The 18,535-nt window shown below is 42.5% G+C and overlaps 1 protein-coding gene across 6 annotated transcripts in view; it reads left to right on the top strand.

Annotated features, from left to right (window-relative positions):
- The window catches only part of MAPK8IP3 (mitogen-activated protein kinase 8 interacting protein 3), a 169,572-nt gene that overhangs the window by 143,137 nt on the left and 7,900 nt on the right, over positions 1-18,535 (top strand). For 5 of the 6 annotated variants that reach the window (XM_073636674.1, XM_073636671.1, XM_073636670.1 and 2 more), the window contains 3 exons: positions 4,968-5,006; positions 12,101-12,283; positions 14,217-14,363. In XM_073636674.1, coding sequence (XP_073492775.1) covers positions 4,968-5,006; positions 12,101-12,283; positions 14,217-14,363 — 369 coding nt within the window. The remainder of the gene's footprint in view (positions 1-4,967; positions 5,007-12,100; positions 12,284-14,216; positions 14,364-18,535) is intronic. The other variant, XM_073636672.1, reaches the window with a different exon arrangement.

The following is an 18,535-nucleotide window of genomic DNA, read 5'->3' as shown; positions in this document are numbered from 1 at the left end:
CTACCCCTTAGATTTAGAGCGACTGCACTTCCAAGTGCACTTGTAGTGCAAAGGGGATTTGCCTTTCGTAAATAACCCCCTAAGAATACTTTGATAAAAATATTAAACATTGTATTGTGAACCTGTGCTTTGCCCATGTTGGCCCCTGTGGTTTCTTTGACTTTGCATCCCCCCGCCCCCCCTGCCATTCTGTTTGCCCGGTGAAGGGAAGCGACTCAGTACTTTGAGGAGCACCCAGTGCTGTTACAAGCAAGGACAGAGAGTCCTCAGCAATATTTTCTGCGACAAAATTAACAATATTTTAGTCGACTAAAATAGACTAAAACAATTCAGATGACTAAGATACAACTAAAACTAAAATGGTATTTTAATCGAAAGACTGCCTAAAACTGGATTGAAATGTGACGTCAAAATTAACACTGGTTATATATCACAACTGCTAAATCTGTGTCTGAAGTGCATGTTCAAACCTTAAAGCGGAGGTCCTGACAATTTTTTTTTTTTTTAAAGTCAGCAGCTACAAATACTGCAGCTGCTGACTTTTCAAATATGGACACTTACCTGTCCAGGGCGCCCACGATGTCGGCACTCAAAGCCGATCTGTCTCTCGGCTCTCAGGTGGAGGCGCCGCCATCTTCAGTAAGGGAATCAGAAAGTGAAGCCTTGCGGCTTCATAGCCTGGTTCCCTACTGCGCATGTGCGAGTCGCGCTGCACGATCCCACAGGTCCCTGCTGTCTTCTGGGACCTGTGTGTCTCCCAGACGACAGCGGGAGGTACGGAGGAGGCGCCGGATATGGCATAGATATGATATGCTATGATATGCCCGGAAGTAGGAGCAAATACCTGGATTATACATGTATCTGCTCTCCCCTCCCCCCTGAAAGGTGCCAAATGTGACACAGGAGGGGGAGGATTCCGAAAAGCGGAAGTTCCATTTTTTGGGTGGAACTTTGCTTTAAAGCTGTAGTAAACCACATAAAAAAAAAAAAAAAAAAATATGGCACTGGGCAGTTTAAGTCATAATGTGCTAGTGTGCACCGCATACTAGCACATTATGACAAACTTACCTCAAAACGAAGCCCTCCAGTGGCACGATGTCACCACTGAAGGCGCTTTGATCTTCACCCAGTTTTCCTTCCAGGTTCGCAAACTTTGGCGATATGACTGGCCAAGCTGGTGATGACTTCACTCCCACACATGCACATGGGAGCCACTGTTTACGGCCCGGCTCTGAATGAACCCCACGGGTATGCCATTTCTTCAGAGCGCATGCGCCAGTGACGTCACCGGCTGCATTTACATGAATATCTCCTAAACGGTGCATGTTTAGGAGATAATTACTGTACCTATAGGTAACAAACATAACAGGGAGTTTACTCCCTATAATACCATCAATAATAACATGTTATTAGATTTTTACTCCAGGAGTATATAAAAAGTTAGAGAAATGCTTAAATAATGCATTATATTTTAATGAAACCCATTGATTTTAGTCGACTAAAATATGACTAAAAGTAAAAGAATTCAGAAGACTAAAATATGACTAAAAGTAAAAGAATTCAGATGACTAAAATTAGACTAAAGCTAAAATGGCATTTTAGTCCAAAGGCTATGACTAAAACTAAATCGAAATTTGATGTCAAAATTAACACTGGTCCTCAGCTGTAGGGGCAAACTTGTGACTGGCCATAAATGGGCTCAAATGTTGTACGATTCCTGATGAATTGGCTGAAATTCAAACTCTGATTGGCCCTGCCAGCACACACAGCTTGACAAAATCAATTTAAAAATTGACTAAGCTAGGTGGGAAATGATCAGCTGAACAGCAATTGCATCCTCTTAGATGCAGTCACTGTTCAAGTATTCAGGAAGCCGCAAATGCTGCGACTGCTTGATAACAATAGAAAGCAGTAGAGATTCTTCCATCCACAGTGCGCAGCATGGATGGGGGATTCAATTGAATTTTTAGTCCAAAATCGAGTCATTTATGGCTATCATTTCACAGGGTTTCTTCTCCCCACTTCTCCATACACTCATAGGAGACTGGAACAGTAGGGAAGTATGGGCAAAACCCAGGTTCACTTTCTTTATGCATAATAAACTTCCACTGGATTTATGGTTCTCGAATAAGAGCTGGCACTGACACTGACCAGGGAGGGCTGGGTGTAAATTCCATGGGTGGGCACGCATTCCACGGAAGAAAGAATAGGAATTGCTATATGTGAACAGGAAACAAATAATTATTTTTCTGGGACATTGCCGCCTTTTTACCCCCATAATGCTAATTTAAAGCTGAACTCTAGACCTATATACTTAAAAAGGTACAAATTAATAAAGCTCTGTAATCAATAATACATCATTGGATTTTTTAAAAAGCAAGCAGTGTAAATACCTGAATCTGACGTATTATCAGTCTATTGCGCAGTCTGCACAGCAGAGCTCAAGGTGAAGGAGAGAGAAGCAGCGTAAGAAGCTAATCAGGTGTGCTGCAGTGCAAGGAGCAGTAAAATAGTAGAAGAAAGTGACAGAGAGAAATTAGCTAATTACCATGCTGCGTCTCCTTTCACACTCTAACCACAGGCCAGGGAGGGAGAGGACCAGTGGCGGCCGCTCCATTAGGGGCACAGGGGCACAGGGGCACCGCCACCCTAATCCATGAGCCTGGACCCTAATCTACATGCAGGGACACATGGATTTCAATGTTTTTTTGGTTTTTTTTTAAGCACATGATTTAGAGCCTGAGGCTCTAATTGGCTTTAAAAAAAGGTGGGCTTGGGGCGCAGAGCACTGCACCCTGAGCCCACCCAGTTGTGTGACAATAGAGAATTAATATTCACTAATGTTTTCCTGCTTCTCCTCATGGCCAATCAGGAAGCGGGTCCTGAGACCTGATTGGCCAGGGAGTCTTAGGACTTACAGTATTTAATGGCTGCTGCTTATTTTTGTATATTCAAGCCTTTGTCCCTGTTCTCTCCTATAGTTATAATTAAGGGAACAAAGTCAGGTTTTTGTGCAGGATTGCTGCGATTACTCTCTAAGGTGGGCAAGGCTATAGTGCAGTTCCTTGCTAAATCCTGAGCTTTGGGTGCTTTATGTGGACTGTAACAATCATACTCAGCAGGGAAAGGGGGTGGAAAGGTCCATCAGGCAGATCCAGAAAATTATGGCAAGATTATATTTCCTAGTTGGCTGGCTACGAGTATGTAGCTGGGAAAAAAATGCCCAAGGAAAAGAGAGCAGAGAGGCGGGAGAGCCCTTATAGTCTAGTATGTATCGAAATGTAGTTATTTCCTCAATTACATTTTTGATTAGAGAGAAACCAAAGAAGTAAAGAAAAAATTACTTACATCTGTTGAGTTTGTGGTGACCCAGGCAGGTAGAATGAGTCAACCTTGTAAACACAGGGAGAGAAAAGGCCCTATCTCCATGTGGGGTGATGCTACAGGGGTCCCAATCTTGGATCCTCTATGGCAGGGATATGCAATTAGCGGACCTCCAGCTGTTGCAAAACTACAAGTCCCATCATGCCTCTGCCTCTGGATGTCATGGTTGTGGCTTTCAGTCTTGCTATGCCTCATGGGACTTGTAGTTCTGCAAAAGCTGGAGGTCCGCTAATTGCATATCCCTGCTCTATGGGTTCTCAGATGGGTATTGCACCAGTAGGATGAGAGGAGAATTTTAAAAAAAGCCTATCGGTGAACCAAATGGCAGAGGTGACCGATGTGGTGCATCTAAGGATGGGTCAGAGTCATCAAGTTGTATGAACATCAAATAGCTTTATTTCATCAAAAGAAAAAAATATTTTTATTCAATAACAGCTTTATTTATAGTTTATTTAAAGTTAACAAGTTACAAGCATAGCACACTGGGAACATGCTGGATGGCATTGATGATATAAAAGAAAATATCAGTAGAATCAGTAGAGAAATGCCTCAACAGAGGCCATTAAAACAGGCAACAGAAGGCACATGTTAACATCTTATAATGCACAGCATGCAAGCATTTGAATATCGAAAAAAGGCTCACTGTCATGACTTCAGCGCAACTTAAGGATGTTAGTGCAGAGTATTCCAAAATTCTAAGAAGAAAATAATAAGAGAAAATAAAATTATACCCAAAGTAAGCTGGGAGAAAAGGAAGGAGAGAGGAAGGAAACCAGTGGAAAGATAGGGGACAACCACAACGTCCCATTTCTGTGATGGAGATCCAATAACCAGAAGGGGAGCAAAATTAGGAGGGGCCCTCAGGATGGGTCAGTTCCCAGGTGAGTTTATGGGCCTCTAACTTATCCTGGATTCTAGCTATCAATTTCTCCATTAATTCTACCAAAATAAATATTTCATGGCTATAACTTGCCACTTCAGTTTACAGTGATACACGAATGTTTGACATTTCTCAGTTTACTCTTTCCTGGACAAACTAGAGTGGAAGAGTAAACCAAGAGATACCAAACATTTGTGTATCACCATAAACTGAGGAAGTGGAAAGTTATAGCCACGAAATGCGTCTTCTAGTGAAATAAAGCTATTTCATGTTTGGATGACTCCAACCCATTCTTAGACAAACCACACTGGGCGGCTCTGCCATGCGGTTCACCATAAGGCTTTTTACTCCTCTCATCCTACCAACTCACATATTTGTCTCCCGACAGGTTCTCTTTTAACAAGCTTGAAACACAGCGATGGTGGTGATATACTGTTTATTTATTATCAAGAGTCATATAGGCATTTATTTTTCAGAAAACAAACTGTATCTTGCTGTATGTTGTATTCCCGATATATTATCATTGTCAAGTAATAGAAACCTGGGAATGTTGCATCTTAATCCCAAATTGAGTTTTTACACCCTGAAAGTCCTACCAATAATTTATTTTTGTGTTCTTCATGCTTTATCCCTTTCCTTCCCCCAATTTTCCCTTTCTTCCTCTTTTCCTTCAATCTGCTCCCCACCCTTCCACCTCCACTAGCGGTAGTCCTACATCGGGGGCAGCTGCTGGGGCTGAGGGGTAAGTCCAGGACCTGTCTCTGTCTCAGCTCATCCCATCTTTCTCCATCCTCATCCATTCATTGTTGGTGTTCACAAGGCCAATGTGCCGCTTATGTCTGTGGTTTTTGGTGATGGGATGTCATTCATTAACAGCGACTGTGTTATATTACCTGTTGTCATAGTCAACCTGCTTCTCAACAGTAACAACTGACATTGCAGCACAGGATGGCAGCACAAGATGGCAGCACATACATTTTATTTTTCAGGCTGAGCCCCCAGAGTGCTCTGGGCTTCCTCCAAGCTTCCTTTACAATTTTCAAAGTAAAAGCTACCATGGGACTTTGTGGGAAGCAACACAACTGCTTAATATATGTCAGAAAATCTATATATTTAATAATGCTTTATTAAAAATTCATAATATTATTATAATAAAAGATAAGGCTGGTACAACTGCTGAAAATATATCATAAACTCTTTATATTTATTAATGCTTCATTAAAACTTCATAATAAAATATATCCACATCACATTGCTACAGCATCCCCTTTAAAGCCCCATCATATAATCAAATAACAACATTCAAGTCATATGAGCCCAGTTTCCTACATGTTAAATAATGATTGGGTCAGCGTGATACCTGAGCGCATGGACATAAGAAGCCACTTCTTCAGGTAACTAGAGGACAATCTATAAAATGTATGAACTCTAAGTTCAAGGTATTTCCTGGATAATTTGGTGAATATAAGGCATATGCAATGAACATGGTTGTAACCATGTGTCAAAACAATGTCTACATTGTTATCCCCTAAGTCTCCTGAAGAAGTGGCTTATGACCACGAAATGCATCAAGACATCCCCCTGATAGAAAAGAGACTCATAACTTGAATGTTATTGCTAGCTGACTATATGATGGGGGGGATGCTGTAAAAATCTGATGTGGATACATGTATTGCAAGCAAAGAATTTCCATACTTCTACCCATACAAAATAATATGAATGTAGCTTACAGGTGCTTGATCCACAGTCGTTTTTCTGAGAAGGTAATCCATAAAGATGATCCGCACAACCAATTGTTGCTCTTAAAATATCTTCATATTTATTCAGAAACCGCAGTGTACAAATGCAGTTGACGCGTTTCAGCCTACAAGCCCTCAGTCATATGATTAAGGCCTTGTAGGCTGAAACATGTCAACTGATCTTATCTGCTTTGTACACTGGTTTCTGAATAAATTTGAAGATTTTAGGACAATTGGTTGTGTGGATCATCTTTATGGATGTGGAAACATGTGCCGGTGTTGTATTTTATTATGATTTTTTTTTTACGAACCATTATTTAATATATATATTTTATTATATATTTTCAGCAGTTGCTTTAGTACCCGAAAAGTTTGTAGTTTTCCTTGACATACTGTATGACTATGTATAATGGATAAAGGTATGAGGGCTGAATGCACTCTCAGGTATAAATATTAGTAGGCTTCCTTTTTAACTGGCAACTAAGTTGGGATATAGGCACGCTAGCTTTCATGCATCCCATACATCTGGGTCTCTCAATAGATCACTATACATCAAGTTTAGGATTGTACGAATGTGGGGCGGGGGAATGCCTTTGCACCAAATTTTAGGACATTTATGCCTTGCCTGGGAAGTTGGGTGAACTATTGAGCACTTTTGAGGTTCAGTTTGAAAGACAGATGACACAAGCTTGTATGTCACTGCTACTTTATACTTTTTTGTAAAGGCAGATTTTTTTTTTTAAAGTGCACAAAACAAGCAGCCATTTTGTGCTTTTTACTTGACCACATTATTGTAATCAAAATAAAATTCTGGCAACATTTAGGAAAAAACACACCAAGGTTATAACTGTGTAACTGATGGGTGAAAGAAAAATGCACCTGTCATTATGTAATAAACATAATAATGTGAAGGAGAAAGGTAGGTTGTAGTTGCTGCGGTATCCTGTAATATCTGTTGCATGGTTACTATTTTCTTTTAATTTTTTCATTTTATTTTAAAGTTTCTTTCATTCTATTTATCCCATTAACTTGCTTGGGATGTCTCACTACTTGTTTAAATTTAGCCTGTCTGTTTCTGCGCTGTACCGTTTAGAGCACAACACAGGGCCAAGGGGCCTGAATACGGCCCTTCAGGCCATTTCCTGTGACCCTCGCACCCAGGGGGAGGGGTGGAAGTGAGATGTGAACAGCCTGTAAAAGAGAGTTGATTCCTGCACACTGTGCATAGCAAATCCCTAAACCGTCAATGTAGTGCACTCCTCAACACTGCACTCTGTACACAGCGCACCTCTGAACTCTGTAGTGCATCCTTGAACTCTGCATATAACGCACTCCTGGTATTTATTGCCCCTTTAAGATCCTCCCACTGTTTCCTGCAATTTGGCCACACCCATCATTTAATGTGGTTCGGTGGGGGCGTGGTTGAGTTATTGCACCTATTCTCTGTAGAAAAAAGCCCTGCATAAATTTATATAGTCTTACAGATACAACTGGCCCTTTGAGGACCACCATAATGCTGATGCGGCCCACAATGAAATTGACTTTGACAGTTCTGGTTTAGAGAGACATGTCAGCAGACCAAGAATGAGAAGAAGTAAGGCAGCAGGGATCCTTGTATTTTACTTTTTGCAGTTAAGTATTTGTAGTCACAAAGGATAGGGAGGGCTTACCTAAAGCTCACACAGTGGCTACCTATTTTAAACAACGTGGCCTATTTCGGGAGTGTTAGAAGTACAGTTTAGAAATCATAATTTGTGTCTCCCCTGCAGTGAAGGAAAAACACAGCCTCTCTCCCTCTCCTGTAAAGACAGCGCCATCTAGATCTCCAGTCTGCAGGAGCAGGCAGCCAATACGAAGCTAGTGCTGGGCTTTCTTATTAGAAAATCCAGCATGCTCTAAAAACCATGAAAGTATTGTTATGTATTTAAAAGATTGTGTATATATAGGGGTGGGTGGTGCTGCCCATCACCTGAAGAGTGATCCTCTACAGTGAGTCACTCCTCCCAGGTGAATATGAAATAGATGGGTGATGGTTACTTCAGGTGGCGCTGCCCGTCATCTGAAGAGTGATCCTCTACTGTGGGTCACTCCTCCCAGGTAAATATGCAATGGATGGGCGACTACTCCCGTCACCTGAAGGGTGATTCTCCAATAGGTCACTCTTCTCAGATGGATGGTGAGTAATTTCCCTATATATGAGGTAGATAGCATAAAAGGTATTCTCACTCTGTGACCTATATCAAATAGTGTATTAATGGTGCTCTATTAATTGTGCTGTTTACAACCATATCAAAGTAAACTCATCAAATCTACAAAAGGCAATCAAATTTCATCCTAAATAATTCATCCCAAACAATATGTAGTAAATGTGCAAAATAATATACAATAAAAAAATATGATAAAAGATTAGTTATCATAGAAATAAATAAGGTTAAAGTCCAGTGAAAAAAAGTATAAAAAATGGAAAAAAGTAAATCAATTATAAAGATCAATCTCAAATAGTGCAAAAAATGGCAACATGTCAGGTGACTCGTGCTTGTACAAAGTGACTCGTGCCTAGGTTTAGCCACAAGTGTGCAGTAAATCAAGTGACTTCCGTGCTCCCCTTCGGTTCCCTACTCACTAGATTCTTGCACCCACTGCAGGGTGAATCGCTTCCACTAGATGAGGTTACAGTAATCACCTCTTCCGTATCGAACCATAGGATGTCCAACTGCAATCAACAGGTGAAAAAAGAAGGTGTTCTTCTTTTTTGGTCATGCTCCAGGCCACCTGTTGATTGCAGTTGGATATCCTATGGTTTGATACGGAAGAGGTGATTACTGTAACCTCATCTAGTGGAAGAAATTCACCCCCGGAGGGGCAAAAGGATCTGGGTACCCCAGTGTCTGCTGGGGTATCAAGCACTTGTGACAAGCACAAGTCACCTGAAATTTTGCCATTTTTTGCACTATTTGAGATTGAACTTTATAATTGATTTACTTTTTTCCATTTTTTTATACTTTTTTCACTAGACTTTAACCTTATTTATTTATATGATAATTAATCTTTTATCATTTTTTTTATCATATATTATTTATCACATTTACTACATATTGTTTGGGATGAATTATTTAGGATGAAATTTGATTGCCTTTGTAGATTTGATGAGTTTACTTTGATATGGTTGTAAACAGCACAGTTAATAGAGCACCATTAATACACTATTTGATATAGGTCACAGGGTGAGAACACCTTTTATGATATATACCTCATACAAGGCTTTTTTTCAGCAGGAACTTGGGGAACACAGTTCCGGCACCTACAGAACTGAATGGCAAGGGGTGCTGGGGTGTGCTGGAGAATCTATTGATGCTGGCTGTTGAGGAATCTATTTTTGCTGGAGGGGATCTATTTTTGGGAAGGAAGGAGGTCTACTGTTGCAGGGGAGGACTTCTGTTGCTCTTGGGGGATCTATTGTTGCTGGGTGTGGGTCTTATGTTGTAGGGGGGTCAATTATTGCTGGGAGCAATTTACTGTTGAGGGAGGGGTCTTTGTAGCTGGCTGCTGGAGGGTCTATTGTTGCTGGCTGCTGGAGAATCTATTGTTGCTGGATGGAATCTTTTTTTTTCAGGGGGGTCTATTGTTGCTGATGGGGGATCTATTGTTGCTGGGGGTGGGTCTTATGTTGCAGGGGGTCAATCGTTGCTGGGTGGGATCTACTGTTGAGGGAGGGGTCTAATGTTGCTGGCTGCTGAAGGGTCAATTGATGCTGGCTGTTGGGTATGCATTGTTGCTGGAGGGGATCTGTCTATCGCTGGGCTGTCTATTGTTGCCAGATCTATTTTATTGCCTTTCTTGTTATCATCAACAAACTCCATATAAAATACTTGGTTCTGTATTCTCTAAAAGGGGCAGTACTGGGAGGTGGGTAAGGGTTGGACCCAAGGAATGGTGCTCGGAGGTGGGTAGGGGGCAGGGTCAAGGGGTGACTCGGAAAGCGGGGGGGGGGGGTTCCTGCACCTTCCCTCTAAGAAAAAAAGCCCTGACCTCATATATTAGGAAATTACTCACCATCCATCTGAGAACAGTGACCTGTTGGAGAATTATCCTTCAGGTGACAGGAGTAGTTATCACCCATCCATTGCATGTTTACCTTGGAGGAGTGACCCACGGTAGAGGATCACTCTTCAGGTGATGGGCAGCGCCACCCACCCCTACATATACACAATCTTTTAACACAGGAGCTTCAATTGAAGCATTCCAGGGGAGGCAGCAGTCTGGCCTACACCTAAGTGCAGAATATAACAATTTATATATTGTTAAGTATTTGTGTGCAAAATAAATGTTTATTGTAATACAAATTCTAACATTTCAGTTAATAATCATAAAAAAGTATAGCCATAAATCAGCGGATACTCTCACCCACAGCAGCCACACAACACAACGTCATAACCATTCTGTATTTTTTGGTGTTTGAGTAAATTTTGATCTTTTTTTTTTGTTACATATTAATGTGGAAGATTTTGCTCTGGTCTAAAAACTAAACTTGTGTAAAAGAAATGTATTTCTCAGTAGGTTTGTCTAGCCTTTTCAGGTTATTATATGTGGAGAGGCTTTGCATTAGGTTAGGGTTAGCACACGAAGATCCTAGGGCAGTGCTAGCCCTTTCATGTTGTTAGAAGAATGCTGGAGTATTTTCTAATGGACCAAATTACTTTCCTTACCTTTTCTGTGACTTTACTGTGTCAAATGTCCCACTGTATGAACAGCAGCTTTGAATAAACTGCTATTTTTTTTTGGAAACCATTGCTGCATTCCAACCCTGAAAGGAATAGCTTTACCATAAACTCTTATTGATGCAGTCAAGGAAAAGGTGCCTGCATTTTATACCAGCAGTTTTTGTTTTCTTGACAGATTCTCTTTAAAGATGGAGTTTGGTGCACCTATTGTCTTCATATATCACTGAGGGGCTCCAACGGCAAAATGCCATAGTTAATGGCTTTATTTTAATCCACCTTGAAGTTTTGGATGCTCCCAACCACTTTAAGGTGGTCTGACACTTTTCAGGGCATCCTAGGAACAGCATTTTGGGTGGCCTGACACATTCCAGGGCATCCTAGGAACGCCATTTTGGGTGGCCTGACACTTTTGAGGGCATCCTAGGAATACTATTTTGGGTGGCATGACACTTTCCAGGGTGTCCTGGGAACACCATTTTGGGTGGCCTGACAATTTCCAGGGTGCCCTGGGAACACCATTTTGGGTGGCCTGATAATTTCCAGGGTGTCCTGGGAACACCCTTTTGAGTGGCCTGACACCTTTGAGGGCATCCTAGGAACACTATTTTGGGTGGCCTAACACTTTCCAGGGTGTCCTGGGAACACCATGTTGGGTGGCCTGAAGCTTTACACGGTGTCTTGGGAACACCATGGTGGGTGGCCTGACACTTTGCAGTGTGTCCTAAGAATACCATTTTGGCTGGCATCACACTTTCTAGGGTGTCCTGGGAACACCATTTTGGGTGGCCTGATCTTTCTGACACTTTCCAGGGCATCCTAGGAACACTATTTTGGGTGGCCTGACACTTTCCAAGGCATCCTAGGAACAGCATTTTGGGTGGCCTGACACATTCCAGGGCATCCTAGGAACGTCATTTTGGGTGGTCTGACACTTTTGAGGGCATCCTAGGAATACTATTTTGGGTGGCCTAACACTTTCCAGGGTGTCCTGGGAACACCATGTTGGGTGGCCTGATGCTTTACACGGTGTCTTGGGAACACCATGTTGGGTGGCCTGACACTTTGCAGTGTGTCCTAAGAATACCATTTTGGCTGGCATCACACTTTCTAGGGTGTCCTGGGAACACCATTTTGGGTGGCCTGATACTTCACAAGGTGTCCTAAGGATACCATTTTAGGTGGCCTGACACTTTCCAAGGTGTCCTGGAAATACTATTTTGGGTGGCCTGACACTTCAACAATAGCTTGCAGTAATTATACTATGGTAGTTCTCTACAAATAGAATTTTCCTAGAATAGGACAACCTGTCTAGTCAGCCGTTCCTAGTATTGGGGGGACCATTTTCAGAGGAACTAATGACTAATCTGTATCCTTAGCCAACAAGACATCTCCCACTTCTTCTGGAGAGGGAGCAAGACCTGGAGGAGTAATACATGTGTACAGTGATGAAAACAGTGACAAGACTGCTGGGAGCTTCATCCCATACTGCTCCATGGCCCAGGCACAGCTCTGCTTCCATGGCCACCGTGATGCTGTCAAGTTCTTTGTATCGGTACCAGGTAAGTCCATAATATACATCTATTCATGAGAAAATAAAGAGGTTGGTGTTGATCTTACCAAGATAATCTATCATATTTTGGATATATACATATTGTGATGACATTTTTCTCCATCTCTCATTATCCCCTATAGGTTGAAAGGGACTTGGTTGGAACATCTTGAATGGTGTATTGAGCCCCACATGGTACAAAATCAATGTCCTCAGATAAAGCACAGAGTGAACATTCTGTTGGCTTCCAACCATGCTCTTTTCTACACTGGTGGCCTCACTCCTCACAGAGCAATGCCTATAGAGGTCCCACGCACCACTACAATATTGTTGTGGGATTTCCAAATTCGCTGTTTCTCTGTGTCCTCAAATTATAGAGGCTCTACTAAAAGCCAAAATAATAATTGGTCTAACCAAGTGACTACCCAGAAAATCATTCTGGGGACTCTTTTTAGCATGTAAAGTAGCCTTGTTCCAGATCCAGTCACTGCTTGACAGAGAATAGATTTTGATGGTTGTGTCAAGTTGTACAGTATATACTTTTACTACATTTTGGATGCAGAGATACAGTACGATACAGATATACAATCATCTGAGGCTATTCCCTTCATTGGGTATAGGAGAGGGTTTACAACCACTTTAATTCTGGTACCTGAGCAACTCTTTCCAATGTTCACAAATGTCTAACACAAATGAGCCCCTATTGCAGCCTCTCACCTTCACAATCTTATCAGTGGTGGAGAGGAGAGTGAAGAAATTCTATTCCTGCCTGCAGTAGACCAATGACATTGTCAAAACCAAGTCAGGAGCTGAAGAACTGCTTTTTATTGATAAAAGGTGCAGTTTTTGTGCAAAATGTTATTTTGCTACATATTGTGACATGCCAGAAATGTATTCATGCAAACTTGTATTAGGCTAGGTTCACACATATGCAAATTGGTTGCATTTTGAACTGCATTCAAGTCACATGACACGTGAAAGGACATTGCTTTCTATTGTGCCTGTTTGCATATGTCTGGTGCAGAAAGCGTGCAGATTCAGTGCAAATTGAAAAAGAGTCCTGTCAGTTTGCTGAGCAATGCGGCCCGACCCAGGTCTGAATTCAGGCTTTTATAGGAACGCTTCTAAATCGCACGTCATTCAGTTGTGAACAGGATAAAATAATGACCTGATCCTGATGTAAACCTGACCTGAAACTGATGCAATCCTGACTTGATCATGATCAAACACGTGTGAACCTAGCCTTAGCCCTTGTTCATATTGGGCCGATTTGGCATGGGATTTGACATATCAAATCCCATGCCAAATTGGCGGCTATTGCAATAGCACCGTCCGAATTGGTGCAACGCCAACTTTGTGGCGCAACACCGATTCCCAAAAGTAGTTCCTGTACTACTTTTGGCGACTTTGGGGGTGATTTGAATAGACATCTGTGCAGCAACCCACATAGATGTCTGCCAAATTGCCCCCAAAGTCAGACTGCATTGCCGTTTTGAAATCCTTCGAGTTCAGCTGAACTCGCACGATTTCTAACCTGAAGTCAGTGAGAACCTACACTAAATGAAAGGTCCCCTGTTCTGGCTGCACTGCACCACTCTTGCAACCAAGTGTTGTAGGGAATCTATCCATAATGACACATTTTAAATAAAGTGCTGAGCAACATTCAGAAATGTCAGCAATCATGGTGTCACAAAGCCCCGCTTCCTTGCATTTGCCCCACACCATTTACTGAAGTATCGCAGTCTCAACATGAAAAATTAGTGACTGATGGTGCTTCTTGCTGCAGGGCAGACTTCAGATCCATCTTCAGAACAGAAATTTGGAATGTACACAGACAGAAAATAAATGTCTGTCCTGCGTGAGCATCAACCAGTTTGTATGGTAATAGAAAATCAATAAAACTATATTCAAAAAATACTAAGCTTCTTCTGTATGTTTCATAGGTAATGTTCTGGCCACACTGAACGGCAGCATCCTGGACAGTCCGTCTGAGAACCCAGGCACCCCATCTGCAGAAGTATCCGAGGAGCAAAAACTAAAGAATGTGCTAGTACTAAGCGGAGGAGAGGGATACATTGACTTCCGTATTGGTGAGTCCAAACTAATGAGTGTGAAAGAAACATTTTCTCGTGCTGAAGGCTTTTAAGTTTCTACATGACATCAGTCTATTACCTTGAGCCCCAATCCTGTTCTGGATTCTAAACAGTTTACATCTTATGGATATCTCTCAGGAAGCATTATAGCCGACAAGCCTCAGATGGAAGCTACAGTTCTCCATCTCCTGGACTGCTTTCTGGTTTTGGAGCAATGGTTCTTCAGTGAAGCTGAATATATTTAGGGAATGACTACTTCTATCTGGGCATCCTTTTATAGGTTATTTGCTTTTTGACAGAATGCCTCTAAAACAGGTCTATACTCCGTTTTGTGTTTCAATAGTGTTTATTTGGTTATTACATAAAGGTAACATGCAAAAGTTCCGCCTGCCCAGGGGCTAGCTTTAACAACTGTAACAAGCGTTAGTTTGCAAAAAAAGGCAAAGAAGATACAATATTTAAAAAAAAAAAAAAAAAACCCTCCTGGGAGCGGGTATATTAGCACAGATATGCATGGTCCAGAGGCCATAATGGCAAAGGGGGGGGCCTAAGGAGGTTCCCAACAATAATGAGGCATCCCCTGGGCCCTGCAATATCCATATAGTGGAAAAGTATACATCTTATATAAGTTCAAAAAGGGAAGGACCAAGTAGAAACCAAGGGGTAGTTTTGGATGGGGGGTGACGCAAATGAAAAAAGGGTTGCGCACCCAGTGGGTGAAGAAGTAAAGAAAAGCCATAATAGAGTAGGGGGGAAGGGAGATCAAGAGGTTAGAGGCCTAGAGAGGGGGGGGGGATAAGGGCTCGGGAGATTTGAGGCCGCTCGTCATAAGCAACCTAGGCTGTCAGGGGGGAGAGTCGAGAAGGCATATAACATCCACGGTTCCCGGATCTTGAGGAACTTGCATTAGAGTCGTTGCGGATGTGGATTTTTCGTTAAGCATCAACGCTATATTCCATTTATAGTACAGTTGGCCTGTCTGCTTCATTGTGATAATAAACCCTCCTTTCTTTAAGCACTTTCAGCAGCTTATTTAATCACTTACTGAGTATGCAGCTTTTTTATGTTTTAAATTTAATATTTTTATCTTGTAAGCCTTGAATATGTTCCAGTTTAACCACTCCAATACCGGGCACTTTCACCCCCTTCCTGCCCAGGCCAATTTTCAGCTTTTGGTGCTGTCGCACTTTGAATGACAATTGCACGGTCATGCAACACTCTACTCAAATGAAATTTTTATAATTTTTTTGAGACAGAGCATTTTTTTGGTCATATTTAATCACCACTGGGTTTTTAATTTTTTGATAAACAAACACAAAAAACCCCAAAAATTAAAAAAAATAAAAAAATAAAAAAAATGTTTTTCTAAAAAAAATTTTGCAAATAAGTAATTTTCCTCCCACACTGATGTGCACTGGTGAGCAACATTGATAATCAGGACACTGATGATCAGTGCCCAAATTATCTGTGAAAATGTCCCCTGTAACAATTGCTGGTTACTGACTCTCCTCACACTATGACAGTGCGTGAGGAAAGGCGTGCCGATAACTGGCAAGTTTGTTTACATGTGATCAGCTGTGATTGGACACAGTTGACCACATGGTAAAGGACCGCTTTACCATGATCAGCTGTGTCGAAAGGATATAGCGATCACAGGGAGTGCGGAGTGGGTGGCTCTGGGAGGACATCCATGGACACCCTCCCGGAATGAGAGAGCCACGCTGTATCCATCTTTCGGCTATAGCGTGGGTCTGTAGTGGTTAAGCTGTTGCCATGACCACTGCCCCAGATTTCCTGTTTCAGGCTGGCTCCTTTCTCTTTCAGCGTCATATGGAGCCACCCTTACATGCAAGGATTAGAGATGTGTCTCCCTACACAGTGTGCATCAATAGAAACACACAGCCCCATAGCCTGGGATGGCATAGCCCTCCCCTGCTCCTTCTTCCTCTCCCTTGCATACTTCTCCAAGCTAAAAGGCTGAATGGAGACTACACTGTCCACTATTAATTCTTTCCTAGTTAGTTCAGGCAATACTTAGACAGCAGGAGCCATTAGTAGTAAGAGTTATAAACTGTAAGTACTGGAGTAAGAATTTTACCAAATAATTTATAGGGCCAGACTGCTGGTTGGAAGCTAAACAGTGAGGACCTTGAGTGGAGAGTGTGAACAAGTTTTGTTATAACAGGGGTCAACTATCTGTGTAGGGTGAGTGTGTACCTGTGTATTGTAAGTACATGAGCGCTGCAAGTGCACGTGGGCTATATTGAGCATTAGTGTCAGGTAATACCTGTGTATTGTGAGTACCTGAGTGTTGTCTGAGTAGTGCGTGTGGATCGTTAGTACTTGTGTATTGTGTGTGTGTGTGTATGTGTGTACATTGGTCTGCGAGTGCATGTTGGTCTGCGAGTACCTGTCTAATGTCTTGTTGAGTACCTGTGTATTGTCTTGAGTATTAGTGTCAGGAAGATAGTTGTTAGGTAATTTGGACAGGGTATAATCCCCAATCCTCATTAAATTAGTAGGTACGATGCCCGGTGGGTGTGGAGATCATCTGATCGAGGGTGAATACTGCTGTGCAAAATGTAAGCACATTGTTTCCCTGGAAGCCCAGGTTCTGAATCTGGGGAAGCAACTGTCAGCACTGAGAAGACCCTCCATACTAAAGGAGAGCCAGGAACGAACACGGCAGGTGCCGGCAGGGGCCAGCACAGAGGCGAGTGGAGACAAAGAGGTGCAGGCACTAGGAAAGAGTAGGTGGGTGACAGTCAGGAAGAGTAGAAGGGGAAGTGCCAGGGAGGCCGATCCAGGGGTGGAGCATCTGAATAAGTACGCTCCATTGAGTGACACTGGTGAAACCAGTCAGGGACCAGCACTGCTGGAGCTGAGGGACTCTCCTAGCTGCCGGGGGAAGAACTCCTCCAGTGAGAATGGGGGGTAAGCGAAGGGAAAGGAATGACAGATTCTGGTGGTAGGGGACTCAATTCTTAGAAGGACAGAGAGGGCAATCTGTAACAAAGACCTGAAGCACCAAACTGTATGTTGTCTACCGGGCGCTCGGGTTCTAAAAAACGATTTTAGGAACTTGGGAGCTAAATTGAGGAAAAGGACCTCCATGTTAGTATTCTCAGGAATACTACCAGTACATCGAGCCACACCAGAAAGGCAGAGGGAGATTAGGGAAGTAAACAAGTGGTTGAGGAGCTGGTGTAATAAGGAGGGGTTTGGGTTCCTGGAGGACTGGGCCGACTTCTCAGTCGATCACCAGTACTATAGAGGGGACGGACTGCACCTAAATGAGGAGGGTGCAGATCAGCTGGGAGTAAAGATGGCCAAAAAGTTAGAGGGGTTTTTAAACTCGGCGACGCGGGGGAGGGCCCAGAGGTAGAGATAGTCAGCGCAGAACATATTCCAGAGGGTAGTATTGGGGTAGGTTAACTAAAGCACATAAACCCAAGGTAAGTATAGTAACAAGTCCTAGTTACAATCTCAGAACACCCAATAAGAGGATAGTATGCGACCGGTCTAAACTACGTGGCATGTTCACCAATGCCAGGAGCCTGGCAGGCAAGATGGGTGAACTAGAGGTACAAGGAGGATTTAGATTTTGTGGGAATTTCAGAGACCTGGTTCAAGAGCTCTCATGATTGGCTGGCAACCATTCAAGGGTATACCCTTTATCGCAGGGATAAAAAGGGTAAAAAAAAAGGGGGGGGGTATGCCTATATATCAAGAATAATGTACAAGTGAATGTGAGAGACGACATCACTGAGGGAGCTAGGGAGGAGGTGGAATCCTTATGGGTAGAGCTCCAAAGAGATGAAGCTAAGGGGAAAATAATACTGGGAGTATGCTATAGGCCCCCTAACCTGAGGGAGGAGGGGGAGACAGATCTCCTATCGCAAGTTGGATTAGCAGCAAGGATGGGAAGTGTTATCATAATGGGGGATTTTATTTATCCAGACATAGACTGGGCGGAGGGAACTACGCATTTGTCCAAGGCTCGCCAGTTCCTAAATGTCTTGCAGGACAATTTTATGGTTCAGATGGTAGATGCACAAACTAGAAATAAAGCGTTACTGGATCTACTGATTACCAACAATACAGACTTGATCACGGATGTGTAAATATGGGGCAATTTAGGAAACAGCGATCACAGGTCACTTGGCTTC

Source organism: Aquarana catesbeiana, linkage group LG06 (genome assembly GCF_042186555.1).
Source record: "Aquarana catesbeiana isolate 2022-GZ linkage group LG06, ASM4218655v1, whole genome shotgun sequence".
Taxonomy (NCBI): Eukaryota; Metazoa; Chordata; class Amphibia; order Anura; family Ranidae; genus Aquarana; species Aquarana catesbeiana.
The sequence above is the reverse complement of the archived record's forward strand: the minus strand, read 5'-3'. Positions and strand labels throughout refer to the sequence as shown.